The sequence below is a fragment of the Staurois parvus genome, unplaced genomic scaffold (assembly GCF_062004578.1).
Source record: "Staurois parvus isolate SC_StPar_1 unplaced genomic scaffold, SC_StPar_1.0 ptg001032l, whole genome shotgun sequence".
NCBI classification, from domain to species: Eukaryota; Metazoa; Chordata; class Amphibia; order Anura; family Ranidae; genus Staurois; species Staurois parvus.
This window is the reverse complement of record NW_028318828.1, coordinates 1131846-1155648: the sequence shown is the minus strand read 5'-3', so window position 1 is coordinate 1155648 and position 23803 is coordinate 1131846. Positions and strand designations below refer to the sequence as shown.

Here is a 23803-nt window from a genome sequence, read left to right as displayed (position 1 = left end):
CCAGGGGGTGGCAATTTCAAACGCCTTGTTTTCATCGCAGTAGATACGCCTCTGGCTAGCATGACATGCTTAAGCGGGGGAGTGGGTGCCTGGTAGAACAGGCACACTAGGGATTGACAACTTTACAAGGATTCTTCTCAATCAGCACCCCTGCGACTGTTCACTCTGAATCCTGTTTCATAATATTTCACTCACACAAATGCTGTGAGTGAGATATTGAGTGACAGGATCCGTACAGCCATAGACAGTACAGTTCACTGTGCACCTGACTAGCTCCCAGCCATGGAGTCCTGGCTGGGTGGAGCCTGGAGGTGGAGCCACCCACATTAGGCAATGATTCATCACAGACAGAATAACTCATTCAGGGAGGCTCAGGACAGGTGTTCGCCCAGCTCAGCCCGACTCACTCCCAAGCCCCTCTGCTAGTACTAATTTGTCTGACCCTGATGAGGCAGTGCCCGCTCATTCAGATGGCCCTGGATAGAGTCTCTAACCCTTTCCCACTCTAACTAAAACCAAATATGTTTTAACTGGAGCTGGGTCATTGCGGACTGTCTGAAATCATTTCCCATTCAGTTTTATAATTTGATATGAATGTTACCTTTAAAGTAGTTGTAAAGGCTCAAAACCTTCTATGTATAGCATCCTCCCCAGCCCCCCGAATACGCATCTAAGCCCCCTTTTTATCCAGCACTGTGCACCGGAGTCTCGGCTCTCTCCCTCTTCTCATTGGCTGAGAAATCAGCCGGGGCCAATCGTCATTCACAGCCAGTGAATCAATGAGAAGAGAGAGGGGGCAGGGCCGAGCTGCAGCTCCGTATGTTAATGAAGCAGCGGCTGGGAAGTGCACATGCTCTGGTGCCCCCATAGCTGCTTACTGTGGGGGCACCCGACAGGAGGGAGGGGTCAGGAGTGCCAGCGGGGGATCCAAGAAGAGTAGGAATCAGGGCTGCTCTGTGCACGTAAGTACTGTATGACATGTTTGTGTTTTTTTTTTTTTATTATTTAAGCCTTTAGAATCACAAACTTATACTGACTGATCCATCAACTTTTTTCACATGCATAAGATATGCACACTGCACTACTAGCACATGGACAAAAACTGGCTTTTAATGGATTTTTTTATTTAAATAGCAATATTTGTGCATCAACCTATTTATGCCGTTTGTTTCCTCTCTATTTTTAGATTTCTCACCCCTGTCTGCAGTACAAGACCCCCCAGATGTAGTTTCCCGTGTTACACAATATATTGCTGGAGCAAACTGTGCACATCAGCTGCCTATAGCAGAAGCTATGCTAACTTACAAACAGAAAAGGTATCTTGCGTGTCTTTAACCTTTTAGAATAGAACATTGCTGCTGAAATATGTAATCAGTTTTAGTAAACATTTTAATTCATAGTCATTGTGTAGACTATAAACTAACAAGTTCAAATAGTTGCATCAATCTAACACCGATAAGTAAAAATAGTTAACACATCAATGGGTGTAAACAAATATATAGAAAATAAAAAATATTTTATGAATAAACACCCAACAGAGCCTAACACCAAAGGCTACAAACATAAAAACTCCAACGATGTAAGTACACTAAACTGTGTTCAAACTAGAAAATTGTTATAAAAAGAGGTCATATAAATAAATCAATGCAGTAAACAGGCTGACCTGCTAGTCACAGTCGTGTAAATAAATCACAATGAATAATCAACTTTTCACTACCACATGGGACTGCCATTATATATTTATTACGTTGTCATATTTCATTTTGTTTATGATCAGCACTTTATTTACATGATCACATGGCTGAGACTGTTAGCTCGGCCGGGTGTTTACTATACTGTTTTATCCTTATGAATGCATATTCTATTTTGATCACAGTTTATTAATTGCACATTTATTTACACTTGTTGATTATTCATTGTGATTTATTTACACAGCTATGACTAGCAGGTCAGCCTGTTCTTTACTGCATTGATTTATTTATATGTCCTCTTTTTATAACAGTTTTCTTACACTGGTGGAGTCTTTTGTTTGTAGCCTTTGGTGCTAAGCTGTTTATTCATAAAATATTTTTTCTTTTTGATACACCTGTTTACACCCAACGACATGTTAACTTATCTTACTTATTGGTACTAGATTGATGCTACTATTTGCACTTCTTAATGTATAGCGCAGCACTCTACATTTACACAATTGGTCTATTGAGTGGTGGGGCACTTTTTGGTGTTAACAGCTTTTTTAGGTTTGGTGTTATTCTCCTGGCAGTGCTTGACTTTCCATATTATTAATTCATAGTCATTGCATTTCCATAGGTGTGAAATGTAGCGACTGTAAGTATAGTCTTAAGCGTTCTAATGTCTGTTTCAGTTCAACTGTCATATAGAAAATGTTTGGGAAAAGGGGGCATCAACATATTTCACCCAGTCAGCTCTTAGGTTGCACACAACTGTTATATTTGGTAGTACCAGGTACCAGAAATTCCATTATAGGCAGCTATCCCTAAAATATTCAGTCAGAGAAAGCGAAAGAGCAAGTCTCCGTTTGTAGAGACTGCTAGAAAGCAATGCAAGCAAAGCTGGATATACTGTATATTCATTTAAAAAGTCTTTGAACTATATTTCTGTAATCCTCACACTCTGAGTGTTGGGTCAGTAAAGGGCAGATCATTGCAATAATCAGAGTTAATTTTTCCTCACCAGGCTTGGAGCTGAGGTATAAGGAACTAAACTGCAGCAACTGTTCTTTCCTACAGTCACTCGTGCACTGTCTATTTCATGGGCAACTCTAGGAAAGAACAACTGCAGAAGTTCTGCTTCTTTAAACTCGCGCACATCCAACCTTACAGTTTTATGGTGAGATTGTTAAATTCAGCAGATGGACGATGGTTGCAACTGTGAACTGTTTCCTTTTTTTTTTACCTTAATCCTAATCCTTATGAGCTGCTGGTACTTGACAAATCTTTCCAGTCTTCTGAGCAGTGCACTCTTTCTGTAAAAATAGAGCCACTTACCTGGGGGGGGCAAGGGGGGGCTACATTCTGCCCTAGTCTTAGAAGCAAATAATCGGGATACTCTGTATGTGATTGATTTTGGTTCCAGACTGTGTGTCCCATCATGTCTCTGCCTTTAGGAGTCATGCTCGTAGCTGTCAATCTTGCAATGCCTCATGGGACTTGTTGTTTGGCAACAGTTGGAGGGCCGCCAGTATGACACCCGTGCCCTAGAGACTTCAATACAGCAGTAGTTGCCCTCCCCTTCCCTCCTCTCCAGGCTGCTGTATCTGAAAGCAGACAGACCAGCTTTCAGCAACAGCAGGGACAATTCAGTGACTGTAGAGAAAAGCTGGCCATGCATGGATCGAAATTCGGCTGATTGAACAGGGACTGGCCAAAGTTTGATCGATGTGTGGCCACTGTGGTTGAGGAGAAGTCATTCTACCGATCGACTTCAGTTTAATTGCCCTCTTGGTATATTTTTGTTCAGTCAGCGCCGCAGACAACGGGCTGCAAGCGCTGAGCAGTGTGTTCTAATGGGTGGAGGGAGAGTCCCCCATCTGTCTGAATACAATGGCACAACAAAGAGAATTCCTGTATTTACATACAGTGGGGCAAAAAAAGGATTTAGTAAGCCACCAATTGTGCAAGTTCTCCCACTTAAAAAGATGGGAGAGGCCTGTAATTGGCATCATAGGTAGACCTCAACTATGAGAGACAAAATGAGAAAAAAAATCCAGACAATCACATTGGCTGATTTGGAAAGAATTTATTTGCAAATTATGGTGGAAAATAAGTATTTGGTCACCTACAATCAAGCAAGATTTCTGGCTCTCACAGACCTGTACCTTCTTCTTTAAGAGGCTCCTCTCTCCTGCACTCATTACCTGTATCAATGGCACCTGTTTAAACTTGTTATCATTATAAAAGACACCTGTCCACAACGTCAAACAGTCACACTCCAAACTCCACTATGGTGAAGACGAAAGAGCTGTCGAAGGACACCAGAAACAAAATTGTAGACCTGCACCAGGCTGGGAAGACTGAATCTGCAATAGGCAAGCAACTTGGTGTGAACAAATCAACTGTGGGAGCAATAATTAGAAAATGGAAGACATACAAGACCACTGATAATCTCCCTCGATCTGGGGCTCCACGCAAGATCTCACCCCGCGAGGTGAAAATGATCACAAGAACGGTGAGCAAAAATCCCAGGACCACACGGGGGAACCTAGTGAATGACCTGCAGAGAGCTGGGACCAACGTAACAAAGGCTACCATCAGTAACACACTACGCCGCCAGGGACTCAGATCCTGCAGTGCTAGACGTGTCCCCCTGCTTAAGCCAGTACATGTCCAGGCCCGTCTGAAGTTTGCTAGAGAGCATTTGGATGATCCAGAAGAGGATTGGGAGAATGTCATATGGTCAGATGAAACCAAAATAGAACTGTTTGGTAGAAACACAACTTGTCGTGTTTCTAGGAGAGAGAATGCTGAGTTGCATCCAAAGAACACCATACCTACTGTGAAGCATGGGGGTGGCAACATCATGCTTTGGGGCTGTTTCTCCGCAAAGGGACCAGGACGACTGATCCATGTACAGGACAGAATGAATGGGGCCATGTATCGTGAGATTTTGAGTGCAAACCTCCTTCCATCAGCAAGGGCATTGAAGATGAAACGTGGCTGGGTCTTCCAACATGACAATGATCCCAAACATACCGCCCGGGCAACGAAGGAGTGGCTTCGTAAGAAGCATTTAAAGGTCCTGGAGTGGTCTAGCCAGTCTCCAGATCTCAACCCTATAGAAAACCTTTGGAGGGAGTTGAAAGTCTGTGTTGCCCAGCGACAGCTCCAAAACATCACTGCTCTAGAGGAGATCTGCATGGAGGAATGGGCCAACATACCAGCAACAGTGTGTGCCAACCTTGTGAAGACTTACAGGAAACGTTTGACCTCTGTCATTGCCAACAAAGGATATATAACAAAGTATTGAGATGAACTTTTGATATTGACCAAACACTTATTTTCCACCATAATTTGCAAATAAATTCTTTCCAAATCAGCCAATGTGATTGTCTGGATTTTTTTTCTCATTTTGTCTCTCATAGTTGAGGTCTACCTATGATGCCAAATACAGGCCTCTCTCATCTTTTTAGGTGGGAGAACTTGCACAATTGGTGGCTGACTAAATACTTTTTTGCCCCACTGTATAATGTGTGAATAAGGAAATCAGATCAGTTTTTTTATTCAACCCGCTGGCTGAGCAAAAAAAAAAAAACTGACCAATGTATGGCCAGCTTAAGAGAAGTCACTGAAAGTGCTAAATATATATATATATATATACACACACACACACACACACAGTTGTGTTCAAAATAATAGCAGTGTGTTGAAAAAAGTGAATATTAGACTGTCCAAAAAAATAGCAGTGTTTGTATTCTTCTTTACAAACTCAAACATTCACTATATAAACTGAAAAATGTTTTAAGATTTTGCTTTCCTTTGTATCACTTAACCTTTACCCGCCCGGCCTGTGGCCAGATGGCGGCCGGAAATATTCCTCAGCGTTCCGGGTGGACGTCATATGGCATCCGCCCGGGCATGCGCAGTTTGCGCACCTGCAGAGCCGTGCAGCGATCTGTCACCGACCGTGTACCTCGGACACGGCCGATGACAGATCTGAGTACCGGCCCCGTTGCCGGTACCATGTGACCGTCTGCGGCCATTTACAGCAGGTCACATGACAGTTGTATACAATGGATGGCTTCATTCATGCCATCCATTGTATACTAGTGTGCCTAGCTGTGAATGGTCACAGCGGTCACATGCACAACCTGGGCCAATCACAGCCCAGCTGTGCCATGTGATTAGCCGTGGCCAAATCACAGCTAAGCACACAAAAAAAAAAAAATTAATATTTAGTTGTATAACCACTGTTTCTGAGAACTGCATGCTGTTCTGTGTAATTGAATCATGTTCAAAATAATAGCAGTGTGGAGTTCTAGTAGTGCGGTCATGCATTCTTTGAAAAACAGGTGGCAAGTATTGCCCTTATTTAAGGAAGGAAGGCAGCAAATGTTGTAGTCTGAGGAAAATGGGTCGTTCCATACATTGTTCAGAAGAACAGCGTACCTTGATTAAAAAGTTGATTGGAGAGAAGAAAACATATAAAGAAGTGATAGGCTGCTAAGCTAAAATGATCGCAACTGCTTTAAAATGGCAACCAAAACCTGAAAGACATGGAAGAAAGCGAAAAACTACCATTCGAATGGATAGAAGAATAGCCAAAATGGCAAGGACTCAGCCAACAATCAGCTCCAGGAAGATCAAAGAAGGTCTAAAGTTACCTGTGAGTACTGTTACAATTAGAAGACGCCTATGTGAAGCCAAGCTATCTGCAAGAAGCCCCCCGCAAAGTCCCACTGTTGAAAAAAAGACGTGCTGAAGAGGTTACAATTTGCCAAAGAGCACATTGACTGGCCTAAAGAAAGATGGCGCAACATTTTGTGGACTGATGAAAGTAAGATTGTTCTTTTTGGGTCTAGTGGCCGGAGACAGTTTGTCAGATGACTCCCAAACACTGAATTCAAGCCACAGTACACTGTGAAGACAGTGAAGCATGGTTGCGCAAGCATCATGATATGGGGATGTTTCTCATACTACGGTGTTGGGCCTATTTATCGCATACCAGGGATCATGGATCAGTTTGAATACATCAGAATACTTGAAGAGGTCATGCTGCCTTATGCTGAAGAGGAAATGCCCTTGAAATGGGTGTTCCAACAAGACAACGACCCCAAACACCCCAGTAAACGTGCAACATCTTGGTTCCAGACCAACAAGATTGACATTGTGGAGTGGCCAGCCCAATCCCCAAATCTTAATCCAATGGAAAACTTGTGGGGTGACATCAAAAATGCAGTTTCTGAGGCAAAACCAAGAAATAGAAAGAACTGTGGAATGTAGTCCAATCATCCTGGGCTGGAATACCTGTTCATCGGTGCCAGAAGTTGGTTGACTCCATGCAACACAGATGTACAGCAGTTCTCAGAAACAGTGGTTATACAACTAAATATTAAGTGATTCAAAGGAAAGCAAAATCTTCAAACATTTTTCAGTTTATATAGTGAATGTTTGAGTTTGTGAAGAAGAATACAAACACTGTTTTTTTTTTTGAACAGTCTAATATTCACTTTTCTTCAATTTTTGTAGAGGAACAACAAAAATTTTATATATTTTTCTTCATGTTTTGATTTGAAATAGAATGTGTAGTGTTCCCAATGCATTTGTGTGTATGGAAATAAAAGCTATTAGAAGGATTTTGAGCTTTATTCACTTTTTTCAACACACTGCTATTATTTTGAACACAACTGTATATATTTGCAGCTTCCTAACAGGATAGAATGGGCAGGTTCGAACACGCCAGAGCTCTTTGGAGAGACGATTGGTGACGCCTAATGCAGGGGGCAGGCCCCTGTTTCCAGGGGGAGGAGGACTTTGATTAGAAGGCTAATCACAGTCCTAGCCCTGCCTACAAGACCCATGGAAGAGAAGGATGGTTGCCCATGCTGCTGATAAAGGGAAACACAGTCCAGGGAGAATTGTAAGCCTTGCAGGGGAGGGCTGTGTGACTATATTGTGGGATAGAGGGTCACATACTACTGACCTCTAGACTCTGCACCACTTACTACTTGCCTCTGAACCCTGCCTCGCTTACTACTGTGGTAAGCGGAACAGAGTTCAGAGGAACTATTTCCGCTTACCACTGACCTCTCAACTCTGCCTCTTTTACTATTGACCCCTGAAGTCCACCTCACTTACTACTGACCTCTGAATTCCACCTCACTTACTACTGACTCCTGAACTTGGTGTAATTTAGTACAAATCTGTGAACTCCACCTCACTTACTACTGACCCATGAACCCATGAATTCCGCTTCACTTACTACATATCTCTGAACTCTGTGTTCCGTGTTCAGATTGCACTTCAGATAGCATTTGACAGCTGGTGAGGGGGTGTTGAGCGTTGTACGTACTCCTTGAACCCCACACTAGTGGCCCCATTCATTGAATGTGTCAGGTGTGGCAGGCAGCAGCACCTCCTGAAAGTGACAGGGGGTATAATTTGTGCTGTGGTTATGAAGCAAAGCATCGCAGTCATGGCATGTGTACACCCCCTGTCACGTGTCTCTGCAACTAAAGGGACAGCAGTTGGGGACAGCTCAACTGTAGAGTTTTAACATTCCCCCCAATGGCTAGTGTGAAAGAGCCCAAAGTTATGTCCCTTGTGCTAATTCTTCGATTTTTAGCTAAGCTTAGGCTTTAAAGTATAACTAAAGGAAAAACGTTTTTCTTAGTTTTGGATGGAGTGGTGAGGGATTAGAACCCCTGTCAGTTTTTAGTGTTTTCTGTGCTCTCGTTGGGGAGATTCGCCTCTCTATTTGTCCTGTTTACCATTATCATTAAAATTGAAAGTAAAGAAAATCCCAAATTTTGGGTTGTCCCCAGAAAAGGAATAGAGAGGAAATCTTCCAACAGGGACATTAGTTCAGGTGGCCCGGGAGTCACCAAGGAATTCCCTTAATTTTTTAGAATTTCTTCTCACTTCCTGTCAGGAATGGACTTGCCAGTAGTGGTGGGACTCACCTGCCTTGTGGGCTGCAGTACCAGGGCTGGCCAGCGGGTGCTCCCAGCAATCAGAGACTCAACCCTGCAGCCAGCCAAACACCTGAAGCTGATTATGCAGGTGTATTTAAGGGATGGCCAGACCTGCAGTCTCTGCCTTGGTGAGTGGTTTTCCTGGGCCCTGTATCTTGTTACCTGCATCCCTGTCCCTGTCTGACTGATTCATTGCCGACCCTGCCTGATCCGGACCTCTGCTGACTTCTCCTGTTTGATCCCTGGCTTGTGACCCCGACCATTCTCTGCCTGACCCCCTGTTCCTACCTGCTCGATTGTTATTGACCCGGCCTGCCTGACGACGCTTGCATTGTATGTATTGTTATCTGTGGGTGGTTTGGTTCGTTTGCACTGTGTTATGTTTTAGTATTGCACTGCGTTTATGTATTGTTAGTGTTAATAAATTATGTTGTTTATATCATATCTGAAGCCTGCGTTTCCCTGCGTCAGTTCACATACCTCTGGTCATACCCTGGAGACCTGACACTTCCTGTTTGGCTACTTGGCAGAACTTGAAGGAAAATCTCAGATGGCAAAAAAATAAACCCCTCCTTCCCTATCCAAAATGATAAAAAAAAGTTTTGCCTTTAGTTCTAGCTTAACTTTAAATAATCCAAATGTACTATTTCTTTCACTAACAGATGCACCCACTGGGAGAGCTGTATAAACTGTATGGAGCATTAGCTATGTATAGTATACATCACTGCATTCTGGTAGCAGTACAAGGACTTCCTGTTCCCAGAATAAAATTGAGTCAGGCTGAGCGCTGCTCAGCCATTTATAAGAAACTCATTTTATGAATTAATACAAGGCTCCCTCTTTTTGACTGAGTTGAAGATCACTGAAAATACAAAAGATAGTGTAGTGCTGCTGACTTAATGTAAAAAAACACCTTGCACAGACCTCTTAATGTGTTAATATGATATACAATACCCAATCAACAAATTAAACTAAATCTGTATTCTCAAATCAAAATTGTGTGCATAAACCTCAATAATGTGAATTAAAGTTCATAAATCAATAAATAATGTATCATCATCATTCAAAGTTTTTTCTATGTAATCTTCCATATAGATAAAGAAAGTGAGCCCACAATCCCAACGCTGTAAATCTCACCCAAGCCAGCACACTGATGAAACAGATGTTCATTTGCCCTCATACATTACGCATCTATTTTCCTGACTACCAATTACATTTTCTGAGGCCCTGGAGAACCAGGACATTGTAAACACCCACAAACTTACCACATTTTGGAAAGCGAACACCCCACAGTATTTTGTTTCACAATGTTTTATTGAAAGAATAAAGAAGGATGCACAGCATACAGAATGAGCAGCAGTAGGGCTCAATAAGGCACCTTTCAGTATGCTAGACAATCAAATAACTCTCAAAAGAACACAATGTAGCAAGTAATAACACGATCAAAGTACAAAAGTGTCAATTCTCTCTGCCAAAGATGATTAACAAATCGACTTGCAGTGCTAGAGGTACTTAGTAGCTGTGTACATCATTGTAGCAATCGTGCACACCGAGATTCTTGCTAGAAGAGGGCTTGTAGAGCCATAAACCAAGTCCTTCACTGAGTTCAAAGACATTCCAAGTCATAAACTAGACACCACATTCAACATCCATTTTCCCCTACATATCTTGGATTATGAAAGACTTACACAAACATGGAGCACATATTCGGATGGCTCACGTCAAGACAAGTCACCTGGTATTTTACACCCCCTAGCTGGCATACACAGGAGAGCAGAAAATTATATCCCCTTAATTCAAGCAGTTATCTCATAGTTCATATGTAGATGTTCAGCCGGTGATTCTAAGTATTAATCTACTAGTGGCAAGGCTTCTAAATGCACCAAGAATAAGTTATGAACCATGACAATAAATGGGAGGATTTTTGGTCATAGCTTGGGTCTCCACCTGCCACACCTGCCCAAATAAGGCGATTGGTTTACTGCTCCAGGGAGACACAATGTCAGGGATCCGGGTATGACCAGAGATGTGTGGACCGACACAGGGAGGTATAGTATAAAACAATACAATTTATTAAAGGCTAAAAAATACATAAACGCAGTGCAAGGCTAAACATAAACACAGTGCAAACAAAACCAAACCTCCAGCAGATAACAATATGTACAACACCAAACGTAGTTGGGCAGGCCGGGTCGGTAGCTAATGGGCAGACAAGGTACAAGGAGCAGGCAGGAGAGTGGTCAGGAGTAGCCGAGGTCGGTACAGGCAGAGTTCATGCGGAGTCGGGATCAAAGCAGAGAGGCAGGCAGGCAGGATACAGGATCAGGATTGTGGTGGTTTATGTAAGGATTTATTCTACTTATGAAGGGCGGTGTCCCTTTCCCTTAGATGAAATATTACAGTGCCTCCAGCCGTTAAAATACGGCAAATATTTAGTGAACCAATAATTTGGACACCTTGATAATTTGATCACCACTTATTATTATACCTTGAATCCTTTTAGCCAGTATGATTTCGTACCATACACACAAAATTTGCCTTATAATAGATAAATATATAAATTTATTTATGTACAAAAATTGTATATATATTAACACAAAACGCAAAAGACTGGTGATGAATGAATACTGGTACACATGATCAAAGATATACTATATCAATATCATACACGATACAATATTTCTAAATAATGAAAAACAAGATAACAATTTTTCTAGATGATATTGATGAAAAATTAAATTTAGTAATAACTAATAATTTAGAGTATCTCAGAGGTTATTTTCTCTCATAACGTGGCCATAGGAATGGGAGAAGATATTCCCTGATAAATTATACTCGAACTACTAACATTTAATAACTTATGAAATATGAAAAATTTTCAATATGACACCAATAATATCTAACAGTAATACAGGATCTCTCTCTATATATATATATATATGTGAACACCCAATGCAGTTGTTATCACTCTAAGGTAATTCTTATCACTCTAAATAACAGAGGAAATATGCAATACAAATTAGATGGACAGTCTCACCACACCCAGAATTTGGACTATGACACCTTCCCAGTGGATTCAGCTGGCAATGGGACACCTTCAGAAAGATGGCCACAGGGACAAGTGATGGATATGTAGTATAGTAGAGATTCAGAGGTTTAGAAGTTTAGTAGAAAGTTTAAAAAGTTTGAAAGGATGAAAGAGTGGTTATTCAGCAGGGATGGATTTCAGCCTCGTCTGATTTCTTCAGCTTGTCTTCTTTGGCTCCAGTGAGGTTTTTCAGGTTTTTCTTTTTTTTTTAGATTCCTTTCAGTGAGGATTTCTTTCAATGAGTTTCTTTTTTAAATGAGGTGCATGGCTTTTTATACCATCTAAACTATTGTTCTAAAAGACCCTCCCAACAGGCTTTTTGATTGGCCGGTCGAGAAATGTATGTACCTAAGCTATCTCTCACCTGTCCACTAGGTGGCAGTCAGGGCTCATAGAACAATTTGAGTATTTATGATGACTCACACCTCGGGAGAACCCAAGGTGATTTCAGGTATTAAAATATATGTCTTATCCAGATATATATATTTGATTATACATATAATGTTCTAAATAAGAACCTTAGAAGATATATGTGTATTCAGTTATTCTTTTCCCTGAAATACAAACATGTGGGCAAGCATTTGTCTTCTGATATAAATCTCTAACTGATACCAATTCACCATATATCTTTCTTTTCATCATTTCATACTCAATTTAGTGGTATACCATCCTTAACTCTGCTGAATATATTTTTGTGTGTGAAACATACTCTTTATAACATCCCATTGATAATATGCTTTTTGATAATGTCTCTGTGGGTAGATATATCCAGTTCTTAGCTTTATATGTCCTAAGTTTAACCTTTTTGTTTTAGAGAAAAAAAAATTCCCATGAGTAGAAAAGACCCTCTGTTTACCTGTCCATTGTGTAGGAGTTAGGGTAAACAACCAGTTATGCTTGTAACCTTAGTGGATAATAGTATATTGTGACAGTTCGAGAAGTTTGTTTGTTCATCACACTCTCCAAGGTTTTGGGTGAACCTTCAGCCAGTTAGGTTTCTGTCTCATATATTGTTCACTTGTTGTGTGGTGACTCAATGTTCGAAGGTCCAACGTCTTATTTGACTGTCTAATTAACTTTTGTATATGCCTTCTCCCCAACCTCAATATACAAACAGTATTTGTTGATATATGCACCTTTTAGTTAGTCTCATAGTCGCCAATTTAAACCTCTCAGAATTGTGGTCTTAGGCCACCTGTGGATAGTCAAACAGTCTATTGTCTCTAGGAAAAGTTCCCTTCACCCATTGTCTGCATGTCTTCACTAGAGGGTCCTTTGAATTTCAACCAAGAAAAGTTATCCCTTAACAGATGGCTAGGCTGGTTTGCTGTCAGAATGAATTTATGTTTTTGATCAATCTCTTCAAAAGGCACTACAGGATACAGGGCACAAGGGAGCAATACACCAATGCACTGACTGCAGGCCTGGTCCTGCTTAAAAACACCTCCTGCAATCAGCCTCAGGTGATGGCCTGATTGCTGGAGTGAGACACTGGCTGCTGAGAGCACCCGCTCGCCAGCACTGGTACTGCAGCCCACAAGGCAGGTAAGCCCCAGCACTACCAGAGATAAGACCATTCCTGACACACCCTGTGGAGTTGCTAGAAAAAGCTAAGCTAAGCTGAGCTGAGTTAAGGGAAGTTGAAGAATCTCCCTGTTTTAACATCGAAACTGACAGTGGGAGATGAGAAATCCTTTTGCTCTGAAACCTGATCTGCTTAACCCAGGACGTGTGGCAAGTACTTTAACCATCTAAACTTCTCTCTGTTATCTCTTTGCTGTGCTATTCTCTGTATATTTATATATATAAATTGGCTAAATCTTTTTCTGTAAATATTTTTATTGCACCCTTTTGACCTTTTAGCAATAAATCTTACTTTCTGAATGTGTTGCACTGTTTCTAACGCTCTTTAATGCAAGCTACGAATTCCTGCCTCTGAAGAGCGCTACTGTGTGTGTTTAACCCTCCGTATAACCTGCCTGCGGTGACAGTGGTATATAGACGATTTTCCAACCATCATAGTGTTATTGCTAATATTGCAGAGTTTCCTCTTTCTCTGTACAAAAAGGAGATGGTGGCAGTGTGAAAGGTTAAGTGCGTAATTAACCTGACCCAGTAACAATCGCTCCCAGGCTGTCGGCACACTGGTTGTGGTCCATTAGCTGGAAAATCTTTGTGTATGGTGCACCTGGGCGTGGTATTGTTACGCATGTGACAGCGCAGTTTTAGATTGGCTAGTCCTTTGGTCACGAGTTTGATGAGAAGGGCTGGGGTCTGACACCGCGATCATCACAATTATGAGTTTGAATAACAAAGATGCTAGCTTGTAGTTAAATTCCAAAGCATTGTTTAGCGTTGATACATCTCTAATCAGGGGTTCTGTGTGAATTTAGGAGAGGGCCTTTAAGAAGTTTGTCATAGCCAACAACAAATACAGTTGCAAGAAAAAGTATGTGAACCCCTTGGGATTATGTGGAGTTTTGCATGAATTGGGCATAAAATGTGCTCTGAACGTCATCTAAGTCACAACAATAGAAGAACACAGTCTGCTGAACATAATACTACACAAACATTAGATGTTGCCATGGTTTAATTGCACATAACATGTAAACATTCACAGTGCAGGGAGGAAAAAGTATGTGAGGCTCTAGCTTAATGACTTCTCCCAGAGCTAATTGGAGCCAGGAGTGAGCCAACCTTGACTCCAATCATTGTGATGATATTGGATGTGTTGCTGACAGCTGTCCTGCCCTTAAAAAACACACACCTGTTTTGGGTTTACTGGTTTCAAGAAGCCCTGTCTGATGTGAACCATGCCTTGCAGAAAAGAGCTCTCAGAAGACCTACGATCAAGAATTTTTGACTTGCATGAAGCTGGAAAGGGTTACAAAAGTATCTCCAAAAGCCTTGATGTTCATGTGTCCACGGTAAGACAGACTGTCTACAAATGGAGAAAGTTTAACATGTTGCTACTCTCCCTAGGTGTGGTCGTCCTGTAAAAATGACTGCAAGAGCACAGCGCAGAATGCTGCATGAGGTGAAGAAGAATCCCAGAGTGTCAGCTAAAGACCTACAGAAATCTCTGGCACATGCTAACATTTTTGTTGACACATCTACAATAAGGAAAACATTAAACAAGAATTGAGTACATGGGAAGACACCACGGAGGAAGCCATTTCTGTCCAAAAAGAATATTGCAGCACGTTTGAAGTTTGAAAAGAGCACCTGGATGTTCCACAGCACTACTGGCAAAATATACTGTGGACAGATGAAACCAAGATTGAGTTGTTTGGGAAGAACACACAACACTATCTGTGGAGAAAAAAAAGGCACAGCACACCAACATCAAAACCTCATCCCCACTGTAAAACATGGCGGAGGGAGCATCATGGTTTGGGGCTGCTTTGCTGCCTCAGGGCCTGGACGGATTTTGCAGGAAAACGTACGACCATCTGTCCGCTAACTGAAGCTCCGCAGAGGATGGGTGATGCAACAGGACAATGCCCCAAAGCATACAAGTAATTCAACAAAACAATGGCTGCAACAGCACAGAATACGCCTTCTGGAGTGGCCCAGTCAGAGTCCTGACCTCAACCCCATTGAAATGCGGTGGCATGACTTTAAGAGAGCGATTCACAGCAGACATCCCAAGAATATTGCTACACTGAAACCGTTTTGTGAAGAGGAGTGGTCCAAAATGACTCCAGATCGTTGTGCAGGTCTGATCTGCAACTACAGGAAACGTTTGGTTGAGGTTGATGCTGCCAAAGGAGGGTCAACCAGTTATTAAGTCCAAAGGTTCACATACTTTTTCCTCCCTGCACTGTGAATGTTTACATGTTATGTGCAATTAAACCATGGCAACATCTAATGTTTGTGTAGTATTATGTTCAGCAGACTGTGTTCTTCTATTGTTGTGACTTAAATGACGTTCAGAGCACATTTTATGCCCAATTCATGCAAAACTCCACGTAATCCCAAGGGGTTCACATACTTTTTTTTGCAACTGTATACTCCCTTGCTCGATACAAAACATAATGTTATGCGAGAGGGTGAACCCTTAAAAGAGTGGAGAGAGTGATGTGGCTGCCAGAAAGACGGTTAAATGAGAAGACATGAAGTAAGATTGGGAAAAAGGAGGGAAAAGATGAAGAAAAGGGGGCAGAGTGGGAGACTCGTCACAGATGTGGTTTTCTTATTGTTGTGAATTATAGGTCTTGATAGGGGGTTGGTAGTCACAGTCAGGAAATGATCCAACCAAGTGTAACTCGCTGCACTAATACTGATTTCAGGATGTTAAGTAACCACAGGATGGCAATGTTCTGTGGTTTAGTTATTCAGACTTTATTTAAGCAAAACAAAGCCTTGTTGAACTTGAATGCTGATAGCAGGACGTCTGTACTCAGACAAAGAGGGAACAGACTACATTTCCTAAAAGAGTTGGCAAAGGAGCGGCAACATATATATTGAGAAGCCTGGAACTTTCCAGGAAGGAAGTAAATGATGAAAGGCTGAAGACGTGTATGGAGAAGTGCGATACTCAGGGGATCCGAGCTGGACCAGGATCATGGAGAAGGAAAGAGGGACTGCAGACCGCTGTTATCTCTGACAAGCAAGAAAGTCAATCCTGCAGGCAGGCGGATCATAGTGCTGTTATTGGCATCGCTTCTTTGACAGAGGGATCAAGAGAACATGAGGGCCCCCCAAGCGAGAGACCACAGCAAACACTACCGACCGGGTGAGAGGGTTCAATAATCCAGATCATCACAAGTTGCAAGTGATTCTGTTATTTTGAACTGTTCCAGTTCAGTAAACCTTACACCACAGTTTATCACATTGAGACACAGACTGCCTAACCCATTCAGCAGTGTGGTCTTCTGTTTTAGTGTCTCCCTATTATTCTGAAACTGCAGGTCTCTTGCTACACCACTTGTCCCTTCAGACAGGATTACACTTAGCATCTCATTTCAAGTCTTTTCTAGCTGTAAAGGAACTCGCATCACCTGAGTAGTTCACATGTTTGGGTTCAACATCTGCTGAAGTCTGCTCCCACCCTTTTCTTTAATTTTAACAAATTCTTGCATTCATTTGTTAAAGAAACTCTAAAGGGAATCCTTCTTTTGCTCTACCATCCTGTGAAAATCTTGCTCTTACACAAAAAAAAGATCTTAACCTTGAGCTTAACCTTAACCAACTAGGGCCCCATCAAGCAGAAGATTTGTCACCATTCCTTGATGAGATACTAAAAGGGATATTATTGCTTCTAAAAATTCATCTCTAGAATTAAATCGTGTTCCCAGCTATTAAAAACCCAAAAGTGAGTTAGCGCAGCATCTTGATTGTTCACCTCAGCTCACTTGTGGAAAGATATCTCAGTGCTGGAACTGACGTTTAAACTCTGATCCTGCACAAAACTTGGATTAACTTAAAGTGATACTGTGCTTGAATATTCTGTTAAACCTTTTAGAGTGTTTATTTTTTTATTTTATGCACATCTGTTGACATTCTTTTTGTGCTTGCATTTCCTATACCCTGACTTCAATACAATCAGAATATTTGTTTAACTTAAACTGTGTGTTTATTTTGTGGTTAAGGTCCACAGTGGTGTCAGACGGGGCTGTGCTTCCAAAACAGGCTCAGAACAGACAGGGAACCCAAATTACTCAGCGGCTCTTAAGGGGGTAGCGCTACACGGATTCGCGGGAATCTTTCATGCACGTCACGGAGAATCACTGCAAGTTTTTTGTTCACTAAGGTATCATGTACTTGCCTTTTTACGTCATTGAACAAGAGGGCATTTGATTTCCAAGCCTTCGCGATTGTTTCATGGCCATGAAGATGTGAGTCACTAGAACGTGCCTCCTTTTTTCTATCCCAGTTATAGGTTTGTGTAGCAGTGCCTCCCGAGTATCTTAACATAAGTCCAAATGCAAGACTGTATTGACCATGTTATAGACTGGTATCCATAAATGCTTGACCTTTGGGTATATCCACCATATATGCTTCAAATCACCCAGGTCTGAACACCCCTGAAAGCATGAAGTAAGTGGGGAGATATTTTGCAACTCTCTCCGGGGTGTAATACCACCTTGACATCACTTTATACAAGTACTCCAAGGCCACCATATTGTGTGTAGAGTGAAATAAAGCCTTCTAAATTTAATTCCAGTCCTCTGGGAGCTGCTGAACTCCAAGATCTTGTTCCCATTGCATGCAATAGAAAGGGGCCTGAGCATTAGGAAGAGAAGAGTACAGTAGAGATACAAGGCCTTGCATTATTGAAATGGTACAATATCTGGTTTTGAAAGCGGTTGTGAGCATAAACCAACCGTGATTCTTAGATAAAGATTCCAACAGGTTACGGATTTGGAGATGATATTTTTCAGATTTTGGGATATCATGAGTATGATACTGTTGAAGGAGTGTATGCTCTGTGAAGTCATCAAGAATTGAACTGTTGTCTAACCCTTAGTGTGGCACCAATGATAGCTATGGGTGCTTTTTATTTCCATGGAAAACAAGGGGTAGTTGAAAATCTCCAACAGAGAAAGGTATGGAGAGATTAGACCAGCTAAGTATTTCACTGAAACCCAGACTGCAAGAGTATGAGCTTAAATTGGGTTCATAGACTTAGGGAGCAGTTGAGGGGGAAGCCAGGGTAGGGACGACATCCACTTGATCTATGTAAGTCCAAATGGCTGCCATTGTGCCAGCAAATAACTACACTAGAGGGGCAATTTGTGCTGCTGTAAAATAAGTTACATTCGGTACCCCAGTTCTTCTTTGACTATGTCTAGCCATTCTAGGCCTGGTTCGACTCTAGATAAACTTGATGAGATGTTGTAAAGAGCGTAAGATATGTGGGGGGACTAGAAGTGGTAGAACTCTAAAGGGATATGCAGTAAAAACTTGGATTGCGAGTAATGTGGTCTGCATATGTTTTGCAAGACAAGCAAACAATTTTTATAAATTTAAACTTTGATAAGCGAGCGAGGTCTTGCAATACGAGTAGTACCTACATCCGCCAAGCGGCACTGCACAACTGAGGCGATGGTTCTTCTCTCTATTTCTTGCAGCAGGATTGTGGGTAATTGTCTCCCGGTCTCAGTCGGTGTGCCTCACTCACCTCTGTACTGCAACAATGGCCCTGATTAAGAAAAAAAAGGTAGAACAGGAAGGTAGTAAGAAGGAGATGATTACGGTGGAAGTTAAAAAAGAAATAATCGAGAAGCATGAATGAGATATGTGAGTGGCTGACATCACAAGATTGTATAACAAGTCTATGTTGACAATTTGCACAATATTAAAGAAGAAATAGGAAATAAGGGGGATAGATGCAGCAAAAGGAGTCACAACAGTATCAAAGCAATGGCCACATGTTCTGGAAGATGTATAAAGGTTGCTTCTCATCTGGATAAACGAGAAGTAACTAGCAGGTTATACTGTGTCTGAGAACATTATCTGCGAGAAGGCAAAGGCCTTGTATGTAAACTGCCACGTATGTTGACAGCTTCAATATGAGCAGGGGATGGTTTGATAACTTTAAGAGGAGAAGTGGCATCCATAGTGTTGTGAGGCACTGAGAGGCTGCTAGTTCAAACACTAAAGCAGCTGAGGCGTTCGCTGCCGAGTTCCAGCAGCTCATGGTTTCCGAGTGTTACCTGCTGCAGCAAGTTTTTAACTGTGATGAGATGGGGCTTTTTTGGAAAAAGATGCCAAAGAGGACCTACATTACAGCAGAAGAGAATGCAATGCCCGGTCACAAGCCCATTAAAGACCGTCTCACCCTCTTGTTTTGTGCTAATGCAAACGGGGATTTAAAAACCAAGCCCCTGCTCATCCATCATTCCGAGAATCCTCGAGCCTTCAAGAAAAGCAAGGTTAAACGTTATGTGGAGGTCCAAAAACAAGGCTTGGGTCACTCGTAACTTGCTCGTTGAGTGGATCAACAAGGTCTTTGGTCCTACAGTGAAGAAATAACTTTTAGAAAAGAATCTGCCACTCAAAGTCTTGCTGGTAATGGATAATGCTCCTGCTCATCCTCCAGGCCTTGAGGACGACTTACTGGAGGAATTTGAGTTCATTAAGGTCAAGTTCCTTCCTCCTAACACCACTGCACTACTCCAGCCCATGGATCAGCAGGTCATTTCCGACTTTAAAAATCTTTACACCAAAGCACTATTTCAGTTATGCTGCGAGGTGACCAAAGGAACAAACCTTACACTCTGAGAGTCTTGGAAAAATAATTTCCACATCGTAAACTGCCTCAAGATCATCGATAAAGCCTGGGATGGGGTCACCAAGAGAACCCTCAATTCTTCTTGGAAAAACTTTGGCCTGATTATGCTCTTGGACATGACTTTGAGGGGTTTGATAAGGAACGGGCCCCCAGTTGTCAATGAAATTGTGTCTTTGGGGAAGACCATGGGACTGGAGGTGAATGAGGACAACATTCAAGAACTGGTAAAGGAACATAGCCAGGAGCTGACCACCGACGAACTGATGGATCTGCACTGGGAGCAACAGCAAGAGGTTATGGAGGAGATCTCGTCTGAAGATGAGGATAAAAAGGCAGAGGAATCCCTCACTTCAAATGAGATTAGGGAGATGTGTAAAATGTGGGAAACAGTGCAAAATGTTGTAGAAAAGCACCACCCGAATAAGGTTGTAGCAGTATCTGTTTAACGACAATGCAATGTCACATGTCCATCAGATCCTCAAAAGGAGGCAAAAGCAAGTGTCATTGGATAGGTTCCTTGTTAAAGTCGCACACAAAACTATTCCAGTGAGCCAACAGGCAGTGATAGACGTCCTACACAATAACCCTCCTCTCTTCTCTTGTTTCCCTCACACCAGCCAGATATCTTTTCAGGGGTAAAGTGTTCATTTGTTTTATTTTTACTTTATACTGTACATTATTTTGTATTACTGTAATAATTTTTTGTATGTATAAATTGTGTAATGAATCACCTGAGTTTCCATTATTTCTTATGGGAAATTTGCTTTGATTGTGCTCGCAACCTAAGGTTTTTTTGTAGTAGCTTTGGAAGGAAGGTATGTTTGATTGCATTAATGCATCCTATCCAAGAAATGTGGGACTTATCCTATGACTCAAGCATACGGGTCAGTGATTTGATGAGAGGGGGATAATTTGCGATATATACGGTGTAGTAAATTGATGTTAGATTTATACCCAGATATAGGATGGAAGGAGGCCACTGAAATGAGAAATGAAGTGCAAAGATTGTAAACGTTCATAGCATATGATTTGGCTTGATTAACATGTAGGAGAGAGTAGGCTAGGGAGAGAGCTATGAGGGGACATTATATATGGTCAGATGTCATTGGTGAACATCACTATTTTGTGGTGAATGCCAGCTACTTCTATTACCCGAATGGTATCCCATATATTTTACAGAGGCTGAGGACCTGGAGTAGAGTGCGTCTGTCCATTGCAGAAAGGGGTCGCCCTGGCCTCTGTGATGTAGAGCTGTTCTGAGGTATGACCATGAGCGTGTGTCAAGCACATTCCAAGCTTCCAGCGACAGCAGCATCAGTTGTTGAGGTCCGTGGCGAGCTGTGTGAATGAGGAGAAAAGTTTGCCGAATATTGTTGGATACTTGCCTTCTACAGTACAAAACCCACTTGGTTGTTGGAGACCAAGCAGCGAAGTACTCAGTTCAAGTGGCTAAAGAGCACTTTAGCTAAAATTTTTCTGTCCACATTAAGTGGTGATACAGGGTGGAAATGTACCCTCATTTAGGTTCCTTTTGTCTAGCTTAGGAAGCATTACTATGGAGGCCCGTAACTTGGGGGATAAATGCAGTAAGCATTTCCTTGATCAAACATATCTGTTGATGGGTGCTCAAAACGAGTTTGTGATTGAAATCTTGGAATTTGCACTACAATTCAATTTTTTCCAGTTCCTTGGGACATCATACCATCAGATACGTGGAACATCTATGAGGGCCCCCTGGGCACCCGCCTATGCATGTTTACACCTGGGATGGTGGGAGGAACAAATTGTTTACCAATCTCATTATTACCTCAGCTATGTGTCGCTATGGCTGAGGTATATTGATGATGTACTGGTACTTTGGACAGGTATTGAGTCGGCTTTTCATGCCTTTGTAGTGGAATTAAATTCCAATGATCAGAATATCAAGTTAACATATTCATTTCATCAACATCAGATTTCCTTTCTGGACCTTTTGGTGTGCATTGAGGCACAGACTCAGACTGTGCACTAGGACTTTCAGAAAGGAGACCGCTGCCAACACGTTATTATTGGCATCTAGCCATCATCCCCAGTCACTTATACGTGGCATTCCAACGGGACAATTTCTCAGAATTCGTCATAACTGTACCAATCAAGGAGATTATGTTGATGAGGCTCATGACCTATACCAACGGTTCAGTGAGAGAGGTTATTCACATAGCAATCTTCGAAGATCTCGAACGAAAGTGTCTAGGAAAAGCCGAGATGAGCTATTGGCTGGATCGGTATCAGACTCTATCTTGAACATGTCGGTGCCTGTACGTGTCATCACTAGATTTGGAACCCAATGGGAAGCGGTGCGTACTGTTCTTACTAAACATTGGCATAAACTAACCCAAACACCTGAACTATCTTCCATTGTGGACACTGTCACGACCCGCGGCCGCCGCCACCAACAGGCGACAATCGCACAGCCGCGACGAACAGTAATACGTCACGCCCACAGCGTGAGACCCCAGACCTTCTCACCAAACTCGTGACCGAAGGGCCGGCCGATCCAATACCGCGGTGTGACGCGCATAACAAGGCCCCACCCAGCTGCACCCTACACAGCGATTGCCCAGCTAATGGACTACAATCGGTGCCTGCAGCCTGAATGCGCTTGTTACTGGGTCGGGTTAGTTACGCAACTAACCCTCTACTGCCACCACCACTTTTGTCGGAGACTGGGAAACTCCCGTTATCAAATATACACTATAATGATTGAAATATTGATCTATATAGCACGGCCCGCAGACCTGTTATACAGAGATATACAAACAGTAGCGTCTCTTCAAAGGCAGGGATTTGTGAATTGCAAGTAAGCGCTTAGAAACAGTTTAACACTTTCAGAAAGAAAGATTTATTACCAAAAGCGTCACACAGATGCAAATAAATATTTACGAAGAGATGTCACAAAGATAGATATAGATATAGATATATATATATATGTATATAAAGACACAGCAAACATAGAATAGCGAGGGAATACAGGGTAAGTTACTTGCCTTGCCTTGTTTTAGCAAATTCAAGATGCAGAGCAGAAAGGTTCTTTGATCTCCTCTGTTACGATGTTACCTCGGAGATCTCTGTGTGTGTCCCAGACTAACTCACTTAACTCTCTTAAAGGTCTTTCTCAAAGGGGAGGGGAGGGGGCTCTGACTTGGGAGTGGTCATTGGGAAACTCTACACTAAATTACCAGCTTCATATCCCGTGATATGAACCATACAGTTGACCTGAAGAATGTTCAGTTCTCGGGTTCCTTTGATAAGGTGTGGGGCTTACATAGCTTTGGGTGACCAAAGTGACACCTCCGCAGACGGGCTGGCTCCACTTCTCATGGTTGTTCCACATCTGCCAGGAGATAAAGTCTGCCTCACAGGAATGCAAGGGGGGGGGGAATGTGAGGAATGATTCGAGGAAGACCTCAAATACAGCAAGGAACAGGGGAACTCCGCTTCCAGCTCTGATGAGCTAGTTTGTTACAAAAGCAAAGGTTGAAGGAGAACTCCGCTTCCAGCTCTGAGGAGCTAGTTTGCTACAGGCACCAGACCATTTATGGTGGCCAAATGGGCTATGAACCTACGCGATAATCTTGTTCAGTAAAAATTTGTACGCACCCCTCAAAGAAATTGGCTCACCAATCTGGCACCTTTAAAAGGTATGTACCCATGTGGTCATTGTGGAATATGCAGATATGTTGATCGCACTGATACCTTTACGAATGCCACAGGGGTGGGCCAGTTCCACATTAAGCAATTTATTAATTGTGCTACAACTAAGGTTATATACATGTTACAATGCCCA

General features: G+C 42.1%; 1 protein-coding gene across 6 annotated transcripts in view; it reads left to right on the top strand.

The window, feature by feature from the left end:
* The window catches only part of PACS2 (phosphofurin acidic cluster sorting protein 2), a 1098307-nt gene that overhangs the window by 843952 nt on the left and 230552 nt on the right, over window positions 1–23803 (top strand). For all 6 annotated transcript variants that reach the window (XM_089657830.1, XM_089657827.1, XM_089657828.1 and 3 more), the window contains one exon: window positions 1187–1316. In XM_089657830.1, the coding sequence (XP_089513956.1) occupies window positions 1187–1316 (130 nt within the window). The remainder of the gene's footprint in view (window positions 1–1186; window positions 1317–23803) is intronic.